This window comes from Empidonax traillii, unplaced genomic scaffold (assembly GCF_003031625.1).
Source record: "Empidonax traillii isolate 1590-97213 ecotype Southwest subspecies unplaced genomic scaffold, ASM303162v1 scaffold715:size483424, whole genome shotgun sequence".
Lineage (NCBI taxonomy): Eukaryota > Metazoa > Chordata > Aves > Passeriformes > Tyrannidae > Empidonax > Empidonax traillii.
In genome coordinates this window covers 17215-37800 of record NW_020955908.1, presented here as the reverse complement: position 1 = coordinate 37800, position 20586 = coordinate 17215, and the positions used below count along the sequence as shown (strand labels likewise).

General features: G+C 43.9%; 2 protein-coding genes across 4 annotated transcripts; one reads left to right on the top strand and one right to left on the bottom strand.

Annotated features, from left to right (window-relative positions):
* Positions 1-602: 602 nt before the first annotated feature.
* REXO5 (RNA exonuclease 5) lies at positions 603-19145 on the bottom strand. 2 transcript variants are annotated; one of them, XM_027900235.1, is made up of 19 exons: positions 18970-19145; positions 12280-12401; positions 11603-11729; positions 10667-10751; positions 9846-9995; positions 9635-9723; positions 8696-8811; positions 7743-7881; positions 7118-7212; positions 6211-6313; positions 5477-5613; positions 5068-5176; positions 4612-4722; positions 4346-4483; positions 3768-3860; positions 3066-3285; positions 2368-2561; positions 1969-2078; positions 603-828 (listed from the first exon to the last, which is right to left on the bottom strand). In XM_027900235.1, exons 3-19 carry the CDS (start codon positions 11666-11668, stop codon positions 759-761), a joined length of 2025 nt encoding a protein of 674 aa, XP_027756036.1. In that variant the 5' UTR covers positions 11669-11729; positions 12280-12401; positions 18970-19145; the 3' UTR covers positions 603-758. The 2 variants fall into 2 exon arrangements, with proteins under 2 accessions (XP_027756036.1, XP_027756035.1); XM_027900234.1 differs by lacking the exon at positions 18970-19145 and adding an exon at positions 14078-14206.
* On the top strand, positions 14384-20079 carry ERI2 (ERI1 exoribonuclease family member 2). 2 transcript variants are annotated; one of them, XM_027900236.1, is made up of 8 exons: positions 14384-14406; positions 14520-14659; positions 15030-15157; positions 15305-15461; positions 15936-16036; positions 16954-17035; positions 17720-17808; positions 18009-20079. In XM_027900236.1, exons 1-8 carry the CDS (start codon positions 14384-14386, stop codon positions 19347-19349), a joined length of 2061 nt encoding a protein of 686 aa, XP_027756037.1. In that variant the 3' UTR covers positions 19350-20079. The 2 variants fall into 2 exon arrangements, with proteins under 2 accessions (XP_027756037.1, XP_027756038.1); XM_027900237.1 differs by lacking the exons at positions 14384-14406; positions 14520-14659 and having other exon boundaries at positions 14825-15157; positions 15350-15461.
* Positions 20080-20586: the final 507 nt, after the last annotated feature.

Below are 20586 nucleotides of genomic sequence, written 5' to 3'. Positions count from 1 at the left end.
GATGCTTGAGCAGCCTCTATTTTAGGTGGCAAGTGCTGGAGCATCTGATCCTGCTTCCAGCTCCCTGTGGAAGGTGTTGCTGTGCTATCCACACAATCAGGAGCTTTCCTTAAAGTGGCCCTTACCCCTCCCACATCCACACTGAAACTATGAAACTTTTTTTTTTCCTTTTTTTTTGTGTGTGTGCAAGGGGTGGGTGGGGGTGGTCGGGGAGGGAGGAGAAAGTGGAGATTGTCCAAGAAGTATGAATCACCAATTCCTCCTTTCCATGGACTAAGTACAGTACTTTCCCGGAAAGGAGGCAACAACTCCATTTCAGGGGCTGGCACTGCACATTTCCAGAAATCCACACAATTCCTGAGGGCAGCTGTTAACTGCTGAGCAGCTGCTGCAGGTTCTACGCTAACCTGGCTGGCTGGTTTATGGCCTGGGTTCCAGTGAAGATGCCCCAGCTGGTCCCTCGGTCTCTGGCAAGGAATGACATCCTACAGGTCAGTCCCGATTAGATCCTAAGCAGCACTGCCCCTGGTTTACCCCAGCTCTGCCCAAGCACTTGCCTGGCTCAACCCACAGCAAGATGGTCTAATGGAAAAGGTTTTGTGTTTTAAGATGTTTTGAATGGCTTTTATTTTTAGACTTTGTAGAAGATACAGAATGAAAGCCTATTGTTCTTGTGCTAAGAGATTTTTACAAAAACATCAATATTTAAAGTCATTAAAAATATCCTAACAAAAGACTTTGCTTAAAAACTTGGCAGTTTAACAAGCACTCCTCCCTCTGTCATTTTTTATTCCCATCAGACCAAGGCCGGGTTGTGATCCACGCGTGCTGCAACACAAACAAGAGGTGTGTTAGTTCTGCTCAGAGCAGCCTTGATGTCCGCTGGTCTGGGAGCAAGGCCTGCAACCCCCAGGGTCAGCACATTGAAAAACTCTATCTTTTTTTCCATCCAGCAATTATTTGGCATTCTTTTTAATCAAGAAACCTCCTCTGGACTGTTGGCCCTCTGGGAAACGGCAATACAGGAACCTCGCTTGGCAAGAAACCTCTTCGGAGCGTGAGCTGGAGCTCCTGTCCAACCCACTCAGCAGCCTGAGAGCGCTGGCCTGGCTCTGTGGGCTTCCACAGGCTCCCTGTGGGTGCAGATTACTGAATCCACCTGTTCTGCTGGGGGGATTGTACCCCTCGGTGGTGCAAGCTTGTGCTAAGTGAGAGTAGTTGGAGATGGCCCTGGAGGAGTCAATTTGGACCTGCTGAGCCCAATGAATGCTGCAAAAGACACAGGGTGAACAGTAATCACAGCCTCAAACCTTCTCATGGGGTGACGGGTGAGTGTGCAAAGTACCTGAGGTGATACGGGGTGTGGAGAAGAGGCAAATGCTTGCTCAGAAATGTAAGAACTGCTGAAATTGTAGCTGAAGGAAGCAGCAGCTGATCCAAGGCCCTTAAACACCACTGAACCTTCTGGGGTCAGGCCAGGCCCCCCTGGGCCAATTCAATCTGAGGCAGCATTTGAATCTGAGCCTCACACCCAGTGACCTGCAGTCAGCACTCTGCGGCAGTAGCTTGGTGGTTTTAAAAACCAAACCACCCAAAAAAACTGCCTCCTGTGGAAACTCTGCTTGATTCATGGCCACAAAAAGCTTACCTCATTGTCAGTGAGGATGAATCATCTGTCAGGGGAAGGAGGGTGAACTGATATGACTTGTACAATCAGCTACAGGAGTGGTGTGCACAAGCACAAGTTTTGTGCATGTTGTGGCTCAGGCCTGGCTTATGGGCAGAACTTAGGGCTGAGGTTTCATTGGCTGGACAGGAAAGTCAGACTAAGTACAACAGCTTCTTCAGGCCTTCTCTCAGGCTTTCACTCCCTTGTGCAGGGTTTTAATTTTTAACAGATTAAGAAATATTCAGAAATATTCAGCTCTGTATTTTCCTTGGTTGTGTGCAAAATAAGTGGTAAGTTACCTGTTCAGTCCAGGAAAGAGAACAATGCACAGGGTGTTGTTCTGCAGACTTCTATAAAGCTTTTTGATATGGTGGTCTAACTTCTTCACCTTTTTCCTTAGGTCCTGCTCCTGCATAAGAGAATATAAGCATTAAACCCCCAATTCATCAGCAATCGTACTTAAAAGTGCACTTGGGGAGGCTGTACCCTGAAAACATCACGTTATCTAGTGTGATATTAATGCCTCTGCACACTGCCCTGTGAGAACTGATCCTTGGCAGCCCCTTTGCTCCAGCACAGGGAGACCCTTCTGTCACCAGCAGCTCTGCACTTAAGTCAGCTCAAAGTTACCACTCCAGGTTTCCAGGGCAGTCCCTCCTCAACAGCTGCAACAAACATCAGCATGGCCTCACACTCACAGAGTCAGAAAGCTGCTCCATTGTCTCATAGAAGATGTGTTTTCCTTGTTTCCCATTGCTGTGATTCATGTGCCATATCCATCTCCAGAGGTGACCTGAGGCAAGAGCTTTCCTACTTCTTAGCTCGCTCCCCTTCATGGTCCATCCATTTATGGCTTCGAGGGCATCCAGGGCACTCTGTGATTTCTGGAATTCTGAAATGCAATGGGAAGGGAGCATGCTTTGGCACTGCTGTTGCTGTCCCTCCTCCTTGGCTCCTGCAAGGCAGGGCTAAAGGTGTGGACCAGGAGGGGGATGAGAAACTGAAATCACTGCAGCAAGCAAATCAACATCAGACAATGGAAATGCCAGTTGGCTGCAGCAGCCCTCATCCAGCTGCCCTCACCTTTTAGAGGTGATTACTGGGCTGTGTGAGGCTGCACAGTGGCCAGCCCTCACTCTGAAGTACTGGAGCCCATTACCTAACTTTGGAATTTTTCTAAGGGTTATTTTTTTTAAGCAGGTGTTTTTTTCCCCTTTAATATTTAGCTGTAAAGTGCTCTTCCAAACAATATGTGCTTTCACTGAAGTATTTTAAATACCATCCCTCTGGGCATACCTGAGTTTCAGTAGCTCTTGCTGTGTCTGTGCTAAGTCCCAAGGGCTGCTGAATAAGCTTATTTGAAGGAAATAAGCAGGGTCTGTGTGAAGCTACTTACTGAGGAAACAGCAGTTCCTGTGCTTTCCACTCTGGAGATCCTTTGGCAGGCACAGTGTTTCCAAGTCTTTCAAGTGGCTGAATTCTTCTTGCAAGTCTGTCTCTGTTAAAGACTTCTTTAGGCCTGCCACATAAATCACACCTTCATTTTCTACATCCAGTTCTAATTCCTTTATCAGAGTGTCGCAGTCCAGCATTGCTGCAGTGACAGGTCTCTGCACCTGGGGTGGATGCAGCAGGAACAAACAGCACGTCAGCCCACACAGCTCTGTTCTGAGTTTCTATTTTAAAGTATTTTTTCTCCCATTACCAGAAGTTGCCAGGCTATTTTCCCTCCCTTGAAAAAAACGTGACTAATGAAGGCTAACTTAATTAGTCATGAAAAAGGAAGAGAGATCATATCTGTAATGCAGAAACACTATAGAACAAAGATGCCAGGCTCTGTATAGCCCTGTTACTTGGCTCTTTTAAAGCTCCAGGTGGAAGTCAGAATGCTTTCTAACCCCATTCTGCTGACAGGCAGAAAGGAAAAAAGGGGGATACAACCACTTGTTTTCTGCCAATGGGCCTAAATTGTCCAGGGACAGGAAGACTGTAAGAGCAGAAGCAGCCAGCATTTGCCCAGACACTGCTGTGAGCAGATGTTAGAGAGACAGACTGGTGGCTGAACATAACTTGTGCTTTTGTTGTTTGCCTTGTTTACCTTAATGCAGGATCCTGCTACCTCAGCTCCATTCAGGCTTTCCACAGCAAGTTGGGCAGCTTCCAGCACTTCGTACTGGACACAGACATAGGGCTTGAAACAGAACAATAAGATACTTCAGGCTTATCAGTGAGACACATTAGCCTTCCCTTTTTAAAAGTCAGGCCTCAATGAAGTTGAGTTTTCTTTTAAAAATAGAATATAAAACGGTTTGGGAGTAATATATACAACATTCCATATACTCCAGCCATTAAAAAACCCCTTCAATTAGCTCATCAATTAGTAATAAACTTTCCTCCTCTAGGCATCAAAGGACCTAACCTATCAGTTCTCTTGAGAGAGACAAAAAGCATCTTGGCTTCCTCAGTGCTCAGTCCTCTGAGCAGCACATGAGCTGTGTTTGATCTTGTTTTTGTGTGGAGCAGTTTTAGGTACCCTGAGTTGTTGTAGCTGATGACTAAACAACCAGAAAAAACCTCCAAACAGAATAACTGATAATTCTGTGGTTCTAATCCATATCTTTCTAAGAGATTACTTAGGTCTTCCTGACCTGTCAGCAACCTTTAAGTGCTCCTCACCTGGAATGTTTCAGTTACCACTCTAAGAGACTGGATTGGTCCACACCTCCCAAATTCTTTCTTCACAGACTTCAGGCAAAAGCTTTCTTCAAAAGGACCTGCGTAAATTGTCAGCATGTCAGTCAGCTTGCTTCTCACCTGTTGGAACACAGATTAGAGAAGGAACTTCACAAAGCAAAGGAACTAACTACTCAGTGGCTCCAGATAAATCACATCCTCTTTACAAGCTCAGCTAAAGACTGTTCTCAAAAAAAAAAAAATAGTACCTTTTCATGAAGTGCAGCGTGAAGGTGAGAGGCAATGTACTCTGGACCCAAACTGAACTGAATGATACTGAACGTGGACAGGGGAACATCTTCCAAGGCTCTCTGAAGAATCTGGAGGGAGAAAGAGTATACAAGGCTCTAAGAAGTGCAAGACAATGGTACTGCAGAGAACCAGAAACAAAGCTATTGAACTTAATTCCCAACTTTAATTTTCATTATTGTCCAAGAAAGCCCTCAGGCAGAAATTCTTCTTTAGTGAGTCATGAGAGGATGCAGAGGATCAAAGCTCATTTCCGAAATGTTCAAATGGATTTAGCTAACCTGGTATTAACACTATTGTCAACAGCACTGGCAGTCAGCTTTTTAAAATAGGACTCATCTACCCACCCCCAGAACAAGAACAACTTTGAACTACTCTGATGCTTGCTTAGACCAACCCACTCCAAGTCCATTCACCTGTTTGTTTGAAGCGCTCACGTTACTCTGACACAGGCCTGAAGAGTCTAGTCCCTGTCTGCCCAAAAGGAGGGGTTTTTGGCCAGTCACCTGCAGGCAGTCTAAAAAGCTGGCAGAGAGGAGCAAGCTGTGAGTCACACTGCTTATCAACGTGGGGAATGAAAAGCTTTCAAGAAATGCTTGTCAGAGAAAAACGATACAGTTCATTACAGAAATCTGAAAGAATATTCTTGTCTGCAACATCAAAAGGAGCCTGGCAAACGTGCTGTGAAATTTAAGATGCGACTGCTCAAAGTTTTTCAGAGCGATGCTACAATTATTTGTGTCTTCTAATAAACATAAGGCATTTTTTTGGTCTTACTGAGGATTCAACCGAAGAAAAAACATGTGTACTCGAGAATCTTTTTACCATGGTTTAGATAAACGTGGAGGCTCACTCGGCTGTTTCTGGACCCCACATCCTTGTGGCTGCAGCGCAGCTTTGTTCTGTGAGACCTCAGCCAGTTTTTCAGCTGTCAGAAGCATCTCCAAGTTTAGTTCTGCTACCTTGGGGAAGGAAGAAGATTAGTAGTTGGCTTTCATCTCATCAGCTAATTGCAGCTAACCAAAAAAGCCTGTGCTCTCCCTGTGAGTCACACAGGCACATTCTGGCAGTGAAGAAACATGGGCATTAATTCCTTGCCTTATTATTTTCTGTTGTCATTTTCGAGCATGCGGCACTCACAGCATCAACCAGCAATCATCTCCAAAAAAAATTTCTCTCAGAAATCAACAACACAAGCCAGGGACTCATAAGACCAGCTGAATCACTACCACAACACACAAGGTGTCTCTCTTCTTTCATCTGGAAAAATTACAGGCATTCCTGTAGGCTGGCAGTGTCTCAATCCTTCTTCATCCGAGATCAGCAGCAATGCTGACTGATGTCAGTGAGTTCTGACACACTGGTAGTGCTCAGGTTATTCAGATACCTGGATATATGCTGAAAGTAGCAAGTTGTCAAAATTGAGGCCTCTATCACAGCTCTATTTTCTCTTTTAAATCAACGAGAGGATGGCCAGCATTGGTTCTTTTTTCCTTCATAAGCACAACACGTATGTTCTGTGTTTAAGGACAGAAATCTTAATTACATATTACAATTACCTTTGCTGGTCCTTGCTCAATGAAGAATTGAGCTAATTCCAATGCAGCTCTAGCATCTTCTGTAGGATCATGCCCAAGCCTCTGTTCAGACTGAATCTCCTTCCTAGGGCATCAAAATTAGGTGTACAGGCAGGTTATCTGTTTTTCCACACTGACAACATCCTGTCTTTTCTAAACTGGGTCCTTTTCAGGCAAAAGAGCTTTCCCTTCTCCAAAAAGGATTCTGTTCAGCAGCATTCTTGTGAAATATTCCCAAAAGTTACTGCAAGAAATGTTTTTGCAATGTTGAGCAAAACAGTTTGACAGAAGCAGTGCTAACACTTGGTACTCTGATACATAACTATTTTTAATTTTACTTCTTTCTTGACAAATGACCCAACTCACAATTTGCACACAGAGAGGAGGGAACCTCCAGCTCAGTGAAGTTGGTGCTGCAGGGTATGAACGCTCACTATGAGCATGGTGAGGACTGTGTCACTAAGACATGCTGTGCAGTGGTAGGTGGCACACTGAGGAATATGATTTAAGTCACTACATTATGCTTTCATGTGTCGGCCTTTATTTCTTGCCAGCTGCAGCAGATCCCATTTGTGTGAGCCAGAGTGTCTCTGCTGCTCAATACACCTGTACTGCCACAGATGTGCAGAAGGGCCAGTTTTGCTGGGACTCCAATCTGGTTGGGTCACAGCGTTCCTGCCTGCTCGAAGCCAAGCCCATTTATTATGCTGACTGATGTTTCAAGCAGCCAGTAAATTCTTCTTTACCATGTCTTAGTTGCACAACCTGCTGCTTTTTTTTTTAATTTAGTAAAAAAAAAAAAAATTCTCCTATGACTAGCGGCAGAACAAGACCCTGTGACCCACCATGACATTTTCTAACATTTCCCACAATACAGTAATAATCTTACCCTAAAACAGCTTTGGCTAGAAATTTTAGCTTAAATCTTCGACCTTCAGTTCTGGCAAAAAGCAGTGAAGTATCAATAACACTGGGGTGGATCATCTGGAGGAGAAAAAACATCAGTTTAATTTAAGAACAGCAGTCACACAGAATTGGGCAGTAACTTCATAGCTTCCTGTGCCCTGCCTTTTCATTTCAGTTGCCAGTATCTCACTGACAGACACCTGATCCACAAAAAAAGAACAACAGGAATAATGAAACGAGTCCAACCCTGCTCTCTAAAACTCTTACGGGAAGATCTAGATTGGGTTAAAAAGATTACTTATGATTCAAGCATTTGAGGTTGGTTAAATTACACACAGTTCTCCAGTTCTTCTCATGACAGAGCTCTCAGAAGCATCCAGACATACCTATGTCTGGACAGATTCCTCCCTTCCTTTTGGGTTCTGAACAGACCCTGCAAATTTTATAGCTGTAAAGATAGTCCTTCTTTAAATCCTTAGGCATAGGGCTATTCATAATTAAAAGCAATTAACAATGTGTGCACTAATAAAAAGAGGAATTACTAAGAATTTTCATGTCTGAAAGGAGTAACACAGGATTGGAAAAAATACTCTTAAAAACATACTCACTTCTAAAGCCCGAAGATCAGCATTTAGAGAATGACCCACCAATACTGCATCATGGGGAAGCATTTTTTTTAGCTTGGTTTGGATGTCTGACAGTCTTGTTTTCACCGGAAGAAGCATTTTTTTTGTGACTCCTGAGAACCTTTAAAAGAAAAGTTGGATGAGGTAAAAGGAACACATTAGCAACAGTGTCTGCTGGAGAATATTACAAGCAGGTAGTGTAAAATATGAACTCGGTGTAACTAATCACAGAATGCCATTTACTGTTTTCTGTTCCAACATCAGAGGATACAGAGCAGGTGTATTAAACTGCTGTGGGCACCACCACATCTCTTTCCAAAGTTTATGTCTTCCAAGTGATGCAGATGATAGCATCAGATAGCACGGGAAAGGAAATACTGCAAGACTGATGGTGGAAGGAGATGCTTCCAAGTAATCTGAGGGGTCTGGCATGTCACCTCCTGGACAAAGCCAGGTAAAGTTTTGGAGAAGACAAGGCTTGAGTTTTGCCTGCTTTTGTTATAATCCTGAGCCTAGCCCTAGAAATGTGTACAAGCTGATGAGCTGCTCTATTATTTTTTTTACATATGAGCAAATTTAGCTATGGAGCAGAGAGATGCAGACTACAATCCTGTACTCTCACCCTCCCATCTTATTTTATAGCCAGCAGTAAAGAGTAACTTGCACTGTGTGTGACTAATTTGTAACAGAACTTTCCCCAGAGTGCTTCAGAATGGCAGTGTTTCTGCCTAGCAGCCACATGGGCACTGTGCAGCAGAGTGTACACACAGTGCTGCTTATTTCAGTCCCAGAGCAAGAACTGTATTAACACTGAGGGAAACACAGCAGGCACCTGTGCAAACCAAAGCCTTCTGACGGGGTCTGTGTAACAATCAGGCTGAATGTGAAAAGGGCTGCAGCTCTGAGGCAGGGATAAGAACCGTGTGTGCAGTGACCTGGTGTGGTAGTTCATCACCGCGCGCTCAGGCTTGACCAGCTCGTCCAGGAGGCACTGACCCCGCGCATCCACCAAAGACACGCGGGTCACTTCGTTCCCTTTCGCAGTCTGGCACTGTCAAGAAGAAGCAGAGGCAGTTGTTGGATCAGCACGATCAGCCACTCAAAAACCTTAGCTCACACCTGCTTTGGCTGCAGCGGCATCACTGCTAAGGAGTTACCTGACTTGGAGATCTACCACTCATAGCCGGTTGTTTTATACTGTAATGCTTCATTTTAGCTGATAAATGTGCACCATAAGCACAGCAAACACAAAGGCAAGCACAGCACAGAGAAAACCATTCTAAAGAAGTGCTGAGTGCACAGAATCAGTCTGTGCTCTGCACTGCACAGCTGTCACTGACAGCGTCAGCACCAGAGAAGTTGTACAGTTTAAAAGAAGAGCCCAGGCTGTAACATTAGTTACTCAGTGCTGATGCCAAACAGACATCTCCACAAGGGCAAAGCTGCACTAAAGGAGGAATCTTCACCACAGCATGCTGCCAGAGTAACTGTGATGGCTAAATGGAAGATGTGTGACAGGGAAGTATCTTTGCTTTCCCAAACCTCAGGGAAAGCCGAGGAGGAATTCCACAGCAGTCTCTGGGGTTACTGCAGCACTGCTGATAGGCCTGGCAGATCCATCTGCTCCTCTGAGAGCCAAGGCAGACCTGAGCTCTCTGCTCAGCATAATATCTCTCTCTTGTTGCCAGAACCACTTCCTGTGCCCTTCCCACGGCTGCATTAGTGCTGGTACCATCAATGAAGGGACTGGCAGTAAATATTAATATATCCAAATTGGTTTAGCAAATACACAGGGGTCTTGGCTCACTTGGGAATAGCTGGTAAGAGTTTGGTGCCTGACTCTATTTTGTAAGGCCACACGCATTGATTTTTACCATTTCACAATCCAGACCAAAGAGGGGGCTGCTGTCTGTCCTCTGCTGATCACACTCTGTAGAGATATAGTCCTTGCATCCAGGGGAGCCTAGAGGGGAAAACACACCCATGATAAAAGAAAAAATCCGCTTTCTTCTAAAACTCATCATATATCTTACATGATAGAACATATAACTGTTAAAATTATAAAAACCAAAACCAAAAACTGACCTTTTATGGGATAGCAATTTTTTTTCTGCTCTTCCAGAGTCAGAGTATAGCTGGTAAGGCCTTGTCTTGTTTCTCCATATCTCTGAATGATGGGATCGCATTGCCAGTCTGAGCTCTTGGCAACGCGTTCACTGCTGGTGGAAGTCAAGCCTGTAAAATACAGAAGTGCTTGTCAAGCTCAGAGAGCACTCCCCACCTGCAGTCAGCTTCTGCACTATATAAACACTTAAGAGGCTGCACCACTTCAAATGAAAACACCACCTGGAACAATGGACTGGAGAGAGATGGGTAGGTAGAAGGACTGACACATAGTTTGTCTACCTGTCTCTAATTTATTTTTCTCTGTCTCTCCAGTTTATATATATATACATATCTCCACTTTATATCTCAGTTATTGTGTATAAATATACACATGCTATATACATTATATACATAAGAGTATACCTTATGTACACTCTGTATATAATAAATATACTTGACGTTCAGGCTTCTTAGCTCAAATCTAATTTATATCTCTGTATCCTTTATTAGGTACATCTTAGAATAAAATAATCACGAAATGGGTAATGAAGCATCAGAATTTGGATTTAAATATGTTAAGGACTTTCTCTCTTTTTGTGTTCACTTGTAACAATCAGCCCAACAAGTGTTACTGAACTAGTCAGGGTAAGCAGTCTCAAGGTTTAAGCCATTGCATGTGTTCCTTTGTAAACAAGTTTACCGTGGCAGCCCGCTGGGATTGCAGAGGATACAAAGTCATAAATTACTGCTCAAAGTGAGTCACTGTCTTGAAAGAGACGATGCAAACCCAAACAAGGTACCTTGTGCTGTGTTTTGAGGTTTCAGGTCTGTTCCTTCCCCATACAGGCTGGTGAGGAAGTCAGCAGATGGTGCTAATGTGAATCTCTGAAAAAAGAAATGTTAGAGATTTTGAAACAGAGGTAGAAATAACAAGCAAATAAGGTTTTTTTCTTGATCCCCAAACTGGCCAAATTTAGGGAAGGATGGATAAAGAAATAGTGGAAATACGTTTGGTTTTTTCTCAAGTAAAAAGAACAACACAAACCAAACCTGTTTTAATGACATATGGTACGGGATTCTTTGTACTAAGGGACAGATTTGCCTTGCCTGATACTATCAAGAAGGCAAATCTCAAGACTTTCTTTGATAGAAACTAAAGCCAGTTCCAGTCTTTCCAGTTAAGTTGTGATTCTCATTTGCTGCAGTTCAGGAAGAACTTTCCAGAAGCCTGAAGTGCTTCTTTCTTCCTTCAAAAATATTGTTTGTAAGTCAGAAACTTAAAATAATTATTTTAATAATCTTTTTTGGGGAAATGGGAGAAACTTAACATAAAAGTGCAAATAACAAAAGTGAAATTTTCCAACAGTGCATAACTCTACTGGGAGTCTCCTCACTCAGAATAAGTTCCAGGTTACTGGAATTATTTCAAGATATTTTTAATCTCACTGGCCACCCTGAAGGTGAGGATATGTAACAGAGGACTGAAACATCAATACACTTTTCACCTGGTAAGGCTTCAAAGACATAAGTCTTGAAATCCTGTTTCTAATATCAAAGCCCTGGCCTTTGTTCCGAGCTGACAACTGCAGCAAATAGATCCTCTCATTTGCTTGCTGTGAGAGTCAAAGACGGCCACATCCTGGGGAAAGGCAGTAATTCCACTGCAGCCAGCAATCCCTGGGATGTGGTGTCAGAACTGGAAGTTTAGAAGACAGCAGTGCAGTTTGGGGACTTACATGCCGGAACACTTTCCTGAGGTGTTTGAACTGTAAATAGAATCTGTAGAAATGGACTTGGCTCATTTCATGTAGAACAACAACCACAACCCCAGCCAGGTGGCTTTGGTGATAAATACGGCACCAGCTGCAGTTAGAAAATAGCAATAATTAAAAAAATAAAATAAAAATCAAAGCAAAACATTTATCAAGTCCTCTTAAAAACAAACTTGGAACCAGCCCAGCTTTTAAGTCAGTGAGTGGCGAAGTGCCAAATGACTTCAATGAGAAGAGGCTTTGTAGCTTATCTCCAGAAGACACATATCCCTCGAAGCAAGAGAATATGGGAGACAGAGAAAAAATGAGTTATAGCAAACTTCTGCTGCATAGCATTTCAAGACATTTATACCTCATTTATATGCATCAGAATGTGAATACACATAACTAACTTCAGCTGTAGAGATGCAGTCTAGTGAATTAATGCCCCAAAAAAAATCCCACATGGTGGGATTTTTGTCAGAAGGGGAATTCTGGTCTCTGGCCAAGTCTCACAACAACTGTATCTGCACAACCTAGGCTGCCATAATGACATCTGAGATGTGAGCGTTTCAAACCCAGTGTGGCCAATACTGAGGAATGTTTTCACAACACAGGAGAGCACAGGACAGGGCTGATTCCTGACTGTGGATGTTTTGTACCTGGGCTGTGCTGCATTGTGGCATTTTCCCAAAGCTGCATACTTCAACAACTCATACAGCTGGTCATGGCTGATTTCACAGTCCTCCCCAAGCAAAGCTGCTGACAGGCGACACGACTTTTCCTGTGGAAAGAGAAATGCCAGGAGAGAGAGGCTTTATGGAATCACACCAGTTCATGGAAAATAAATGGAAACTATTTATACAATCAACTACATTTAAAATAACTCTTCCACTCGTTATGGGCAAAAATTTCCTTTCAGATCACACTTTAATATTAAATTCACTGTCAGCATTTCAGTAATCCAGGTACTGTAACTTCAAAGACTTCTTTAATAAAGATTAACGTAAGCAGATGTATGCAGTAAGGAGACTTAATTCATCTGCAAACACAATGTTCTACTCTCTCAACCCTTTCACCCCCTTGCCGCTGTAGAGCTTTGAACATCGGTACAAGTAGCCACTCCATCTGAGATTTTCTGAAACTCATTCACTCCATTTGCAGTGTGTGATCTGCTCTGGCAGAGGGGTTTGCTGACCCCTGCAGGAAAAAACGTTTCAGTAAAATCCAAGGAAACTGCAGAAAACAAACATCGAGCTGATGAGGTGGGGACTGTGCCACACAGTTCAACATAGTTCTTTAAGCCTGAATGCACAAAGTCTTCTAAAGGCTATGGAAATGCAGGGTTTTGGAGACCTCCACTGACCAGATGACCTATTCCAAAGAATTCCTCCTGTAAAAATTTAACAAATACTCCTTTTATATGTGACTGCATACAGAGGGGAAAAGGCCTCAGAACACTCCAGAATGTCGAACCCTAAAGGATATACAAACAGATAAACACAACCAGAAGTTGTGTTTTCCCCTGCACACTAACAAGCCTTGTGCTCAGTAATTTAGACAGAGCCTGCCCACACGGGACTGAGCAGTTGAGCTCTTAAAGACATTTGTCACTGGGTAAGGAGGTTAAAGAGAGGTGACAGCCTTTGAGGTTCCAGTGGTCAAGAGAATCATCTGGCAATAACAGCATGGGCTGGTGCCTCATCTCTCATGCTAAGTCAGACAAGTAAGTAATGACACTGTTGTTTTCAACATGGCCTAATTAGAGCTTTGCAAAAAGAAACCAAAATCAGACAAACACCAAAAGTTTTGATTCACCAGGTAGAGGGTATTGCCAACCACAGGAATTTCAGTCTCCAGTTGGGTACCAACAGGGCTGATCTCACAGGTCGGCCACAGCCACTCCTGCCCCACACTGAGCCAGCGCACCCTGGGTGAGGTGTCCCTGAGGCTGCTCTGCACCCTTCAGAGGGGTCTATGCTGAGCAGACACAACGCTCCTCCCAACATCTGCTTTGTTTAGGAGATTATACTGGAGGAAGTATCTACTTTTTAAACAAAATTCAGGAAATGTGAGGCTGAACACTCCAAATGTGTTCGCTTCCACATTCCTCGGAGCAGAATCCAAGCCATTAACAGCCTCCCCATGGCACTCGTCACAGCATCAAACCCGACTCAGGCCAGGAAGCACTTGGACAATGCTCTCAGGCACGTGGTGTGATCACTGGGGTGTCCTGTGCAGGGCCAGGAGTTGGACTCGATGATCCTTCTGCATCCCTTCCAACTCAGGACATTCCATGGAGTTACCCGCAGGCACCGCCTGTGGCCGACCCTCCCGGTGCACTGCTTGTGAAAACACGAACTCGTGGCTCCCGGCGCCCCACCGTGTGCCCCGGCAGAACCCCGGGAAGGGGCCGCAAAGGACACGCGGCCCGCACCGCGCTCCTCCCGCCGCTCTCACCTCGGGGCCCGGGCCGGGGCCGCCGCCATCCGCCTTCTGCCTCTTCCGCGCCGCCCGCTCCTCCTCGGCCCCCGCGGGCCGCTTGCGCCCGTTGAGGCAGAGCCCCTGGGCCATGGCCTGTGCCGGAGCCCGGCGTCCCGCTGCCCCTCACGGGTGCGCTGCTCCCGGCCCGAGGGGGCACTGGGTCCCCGCCGGGGCCGCTCCTGAACCAGCCCCGCGCTCCGGCCGGAGCAGCCGAGCGCCGAGCGCGCGATGGGGGCGGGCCCGCGGCACGTTTGAAACGGCGGCGGGGCAGGGAGGGCCGGCATGGCCACCAAGCGCCTGGCCAGGTGGGGCCGGGGCTCTGGGGCACCGCAGGTGGACGGGGAAGGGGAAGTGGAAGGAGCCGCGGCGGGGGCCGGAGGGGCTGTGGGCTGTCCTTGACCGTGGTCGGTGTCCGCAGGCGGCTGGGGCTGGCGCGGAGCAGCGGCCGGGCGCGGAGCGGGGCGCGGGCGGGCGCGGGGCAGCGCTTCGCCTTCCTCATCGTGCTGGACTTCGAGGCCACGTGCTGGGGGGACGGGCAGCGGCGCGGGCCCGAGATCAGTGAGTGCCCCGGGGGACGGGCTGGGGGGACGGGCAGCGGCGCGGGCCCGAGATCAGTGAGTGCTTCGGGGGGCGGGCTGGGGGGTCCGGGGGCCGCGGTCTGGCTTTGAACGTTGTGTCTTCAGTACATCGTGTTCCTTCTAAGTCCTGGCTTTTCAGCCCCAATTTAATGGACTAATATAACATCTATATCTGTCTGTGTAAATTACATATATAAATAATATTTATATATGATAGAATCAGCTGAGTTAGAAGGCACCCATATATAAATGGAATAATATTTCTGGACAGCTTTAACCTTTCTGGCATCTTTGTGTTTTGGGTTCTTTCTCTTTGTTTGTTTTTTCTTCCCCTTCTGTGTTTGTCACAGTCGAATTTCCAGCAGTCCTCTTGAACACCTCAACGGGAGAGATTGAATCTGAGTTCCACGCGTATGTCCAGCCCCAGGAGCATCCTATTCTCTCTGAATTCTGTACAAAACTAACTGGCATAACACAGGTATAATTGTGATTTAGCACTGGTTTACACTTGTATAATTGCTGTTTATGGTTTTATTTAAAGAGGCCTTTAAAGGGCTAAAAAGAAATAAACCTCAAATGAATTTCATTGCATTCTAAGACACACATGTTGTTCTGTTTCATGAAGAATCAAGTTGATGAAGGGGTCCCTCTCAACATTTGCTTATCAAAGTTTATGAAATGGATTCATGAGATACAAAAGGAGAAGAAAATTGTATTCGGTACAGATACTCAGAGTAATTTCCCTTTGGAAGCAAAAGCATGTACCTTTGTCACTTGGACAGGTAAATAAAATTTTCATTTGTTTTTTCTGCTGAGTATCAACATTTGGTGGCACTAGTGAGACTGTGGGCTGCCAGAATCCTGGTATTAGGTATTAAAAATATGCAATATTGGGATAAGGCTGAAAATATGGAATCCTGATGTGTTCACCTCTGTCTCCAGGGTCTGACACTGTTACATTTTTCTGCTTGACACAGTGAACTGTGTCACCATCCTTAATCTGTCTAAACAATTGAGTGATTGAGATCTTTACCTGTCTGAAGTCACTAACAACAGGGATTTGCTTCTCCTGATGTCCCTTTGCAGCAACCCCAGTGTTTTCCATGGACAAAGACTTCACAGCCTGTGCTTCCTCTCCTGTTGATGTTACGTCCCTTCATGTAGATTTTAGGCCACATAAAGGGACACATAGGCCACAGTATGTGGATTTTAGGCCAGTTCTGTAGTGGGGCACTGACTGTTGTTTTCCTGCACAGACTGGGACCTGGGTGTGTGTCTGCAGTACGAGTGTAAAAGGAAGCAGCTGCGAAAACCTGACATTTTGAATTCCTGGATTGATCTCAAAGCAACGTACAGGGTGAGAAAATCAATAGACTGAAACATTTATATCCACATTATCACCTCAAAGGGTAACTGTACCTGAGCTTACAAGCCAATGCTGTATGTTCCAATGACCAGAATAACCCGTTTTCTTTTTATGTTTTCACTCAGTAACCAACAGCATGGCCTAGTACTGTGTGAATTTTAATAGAAATCTTAATGGTAGGAAAAGATTGTTGCTTGATAAATGATTGATAATCCCAGGAGAATTTTTGAACTGCTCTTCCTTTCTTTACACCTCTTGCTCTGCTTTTTTCCTAACATCCCTTGTTTTGAGTGCTCTCATTGCTGTGTAGAAAGTTATCATCACAGAGGTACTTACAGGTCAAGAGCAGAAAAAAAATTCTGAATAGTATGGATAACACTGGAAAAATGAATGCATATTTATTACATAGCTTATACCAGGACAGAGTTCTAACCTTGGGGGCTATCAGCACGTAGGTGTAACTTCCCCTGTGTAGTCCAGGAAACTTTCAGAGAGTGACCCACAAGTCTACTTGTCCTGACTCTTGGAGTCTAAGCTCTTCATCAAGGCAGCAGAACTAGGTCTCTAAAGATAAACAGTGTGAATATTGCCCCTTCCTAGTCATCAAATCAGGTGTTTTTTATAGTTCTGTTCTTCAGTGTTGGTCTGTTAAAGCCTTCATCAGTGTAAGCCATAGAATACAGACAAATGACTCCAGAGCTCAGACAGAATGGATTTGCTTAAGTCTGAGGGAGGGGTTTCATGGTTCTTTCCATTCTAACTTATTACAGGGTGAGTCACGGTCTTATCCTCAGTGCAGACACACAACTTGCACAATATCATAAGGTGATATTTCTGAAATGCTTTTCATTTGACTAGGAAGAAGTTTTGAAATGCTTCATGTTCAGCACCTACATTTCTTTCCTTAGGCCTTCTATAACAGGAAGCCTAAAGGGCTAAATGGAGCTCTGCAGGATTTGGGGATAGCTTTTGTAGGACGGGAACATTCTGGTAAGAAAGATACGGTGATCCTCATTTTAATATATGTACATAATGCATATTAATATCTATTTTATAAAGCTAAATATTTCCTATTTAGTTAGCTAAACTAAAGCAGCTAGTTAGTAGCTAGTCATTACTCTGAATAGTAACAATTGTTTCCAGGTTATGCAATGTTCTGTCCAAAGGAACAGCAAAACAAGAAAGGCAAAATGCTCCAAAGATCAGTTTGTTATTTCTAGACTCATACTTCATTTCTGAAGTCTCTCCTAGTGCTATTGAGTGCATGTTCGCAAGATCAATTTCTGAATTGCTAGGATGCAAAAGAAAAGAGGTGGAGGGAGGATAAGAAAACTTGGTTTTACATGGTAGCTCTGAACAGCATGTTAATGTGAGAAAATTCCAGCACAATATGAATTTATTTTTTTGGACTTGATTAATAAAACAGAGGAAAGATTTTTAAACTTGGGAATAGATATTCAACTCCATGGATTGGTCCTTCAGATGTTTCAGCACAGGGAATTCTTTGGAATTTTCTACTTCCACTTTCCTTTTTTGAACTAGATAACTATGTGTCAGAGTTCTGTGACTCCTTGTCATTTATGTAAGGCTTACCCAGATCACATTTTTCCTCTAAAAGAACTGTCCCCAGTAGCAGTTTAAAAAGAAGTCATTAATATAATCGTACTTTTGAAGGGTTGGATGATTCTCGGAATACTGCTCGTCTTGCTTGGAGGCTGATTTGTGATGGATGTGTGCTGAAGGTTACTAAATCTTTGGATAAGGTTAGTAACTACTGCCTCTACTTGCTTTGTTGCCTGGAATACAGATGGAAGAAGAGCTATTCAAATAATAAACCCAGCATCTTGACTTTGATTTGAACAGAACATCCGTAGCCTGATACGCTTATTAATTTTGTGCATTGATTCCCAAAACTTCTGGGTATTCACTTTCCAAAATCTGCTTTTGTTTACGGACTCCCTAGGCACGTCTGCAGAGTAATTTAATTGCCAGAACACTGGCTGTAAACAGCACTGTAAACAGCACTGACAAGACTCCACTGGGAAGTAAGAGCAGGCCTGAACCATCATCTAGAGATGGAACATGTGAAACAAACTCTCTGGCTGAGAACAAACACTCTTTTACTGGAAACAACATAAATTCTAATGTACAGACCAGGGAACAACTGACCACTTGGACCTCAGCAGATGTCCATGCTGTACCCAGCAGCAGCTCAAGGACTGAATTCTACGCTCAATCCCAAAGCTCTTCAGCAGCCTCTACTGCCAGATTTCCTGTTCCTCTTGAGCTGGCACAGCCATCTCCCAGTCCTGCACCAACAGGCATCCAGCAGGGATTGTGCAATGGGCAGCTCCTGGGTACAGCCAGACACAGCCCCCCAGTGCAGGGACCGGGACTGGTGCTCGTCTCCACAACCATCCCCTCAGTTACTGTCTCCAGTGAGGAGATCAGTACCAGTGCTGACTGCTTGTCTCTGCTGACAGACTGGGAAGATGTTGCTTTAATACCAGAATCTCAGTATGAACAAAATTCAGACTCTGTTCAGCTCAAGGATGACACGAGTACAGATGGTTTAACCATATTTGAAGAAAAAATGATTTCAAAAGAATTGGTTGTGACAAGTTCAGATAATCAGAGTTTGGAGAAAAGTGTAGTACCCATGGAACCTCTGAAACCTGTCATTTACAGAAGTCCTGATACTACAATCTATAATGTAGGAACAGTACAAAGGCAGACTTCAAATTTTTCAGCTTTTAAGGTACCATCTGCAAAGGGAAATACTATTTCAGCACCAACTGTAAATTACTCTGCTCCTTTGGAGGTTCCTAAAAGAAAGCCAACCAGTCCAAAAACATTCCCACCAGCAAAAAAACAGTCTTTTGCTATATATGAAGAGAAAACTTCATCTTTTGATCATTCCTTACTTTTGAGAAGTTCGAATTTGCCCAAAGTGTCTCCTGCCATTCTGAACTCCACAGTCAATTTGAACCCACATGTAAGAGCTGTGAGAAGTGGGAAACCAACTCCCCCTCTGTGCAACTGCGGTCGAAGAGCCAAAAAACTCTGTGTGTCAAATGCTGGCCCAAATCACGGCAAAGCATTTTTCTGTTGTCCTGTTGGCAAGCAAGACAGTAATAGGAAAGGCTGTGGATACTTCAAGTGGGAATATGCACTTCTCAAAGAGAAATCTAATGGTCTCACCCTGAATGCAGATGCTTTGAGTTCTCTTAGAACTGTTTCTAGTAATTTAGGGAATTCTTCCAACAAAAGCTACTTATGTCTTAGACCCTCTATGAGAACATGAAAATGGATAAAAGTTTTTGTCTGAATCTTAAACTCACTGAGTTTCATGCTTAATGTAATCAGGCCAGTCAATTGATGTCAGATATGTGTTCTCAGAATGGGACAAAAACAACAGTTCTTGGTTAACGTAGATAGAAATGGAAATTGCTGAAGCACACAAAAATATCAGTAGATCATGATGTAACTCATTAATGAAGTGTTGGAGAACAGATAAAAATGCTAAAATGAACAGCTGTTGCTACAGATCCTAAATTTCTGCTTTATCATATATTTTAAATTCTTCACTAGCCCAGTCCTTCAAAACAATTTTAATGACACAGATTTTATTTGCACTTTTTTTTGTAAATATACCTGGGATGACTATAACTAACTTTTAAAAATCTATTTAGAAGTTGTTGCACTTCTTGAATGTGATTCTTGAGGCAATAGTATTCTCTTAAACTCTTACTGGGTTTTTTTATCCTTTAAGTAACAATAAAGATAAGATGTTGGTGACACTTCAATAAATACCTTTATTTAACTCCCACCACCTGTTGTGCTCCTGCCTCCCTGAGTTTCCCATTTCATTTGTACCAGTGTGTGCTGTTACTGTAGCACCAGGGACAGCAAAATGGTGGGAATCAAGTAAGGTTGTATTCAAACCTAAACTAGGAAGGATATAGTGCAATGGCTCTTACTTGATGTTACTGTGTTAATCTGCAATATCTTACTTTATAAAAAATCCTACAAAAAGCAGCAAGTATTTTTATTTTTTTTCTCTACTCTTCGTGGCACAGTTCATTTCTTCTGATCTTCCTGCTAACAGTCTTAGGGTTTGGGTTCAGCTGTTATAATTGGTCTATGACTTACAGAAAGTCTGTGACTTACTGCAGTTGACTTTTCCCGTGGAAGTTGTATCTGATAATAATTTTAATCACTTTTTGTCGGCACCCTGAATAGACTTCACTGCTGTATCTGCAAAGCGTACATTTCTACATTGGTAAAGCAGAACAGACTGTTTCTGTCTGTCCACAGCCTTTATGAATATCCAGCCCAGTCTGCACTTTCCATTCTTCCACTAATCACCTTGGGTTGATTTGTTTCCCAGCACTCAGTGCTGCAGCTTTTGAAGGTAGAGCTTAGCGGGAAAGAGAACATAAATAACTGGCAGCCAGCTCCCTGCTGTGCCTCATTCAGTACTGGGCTCCTGCACTGTGGGGCTCTCTCTACATAGGACAGATTTTATTCTTGAGTCCTAT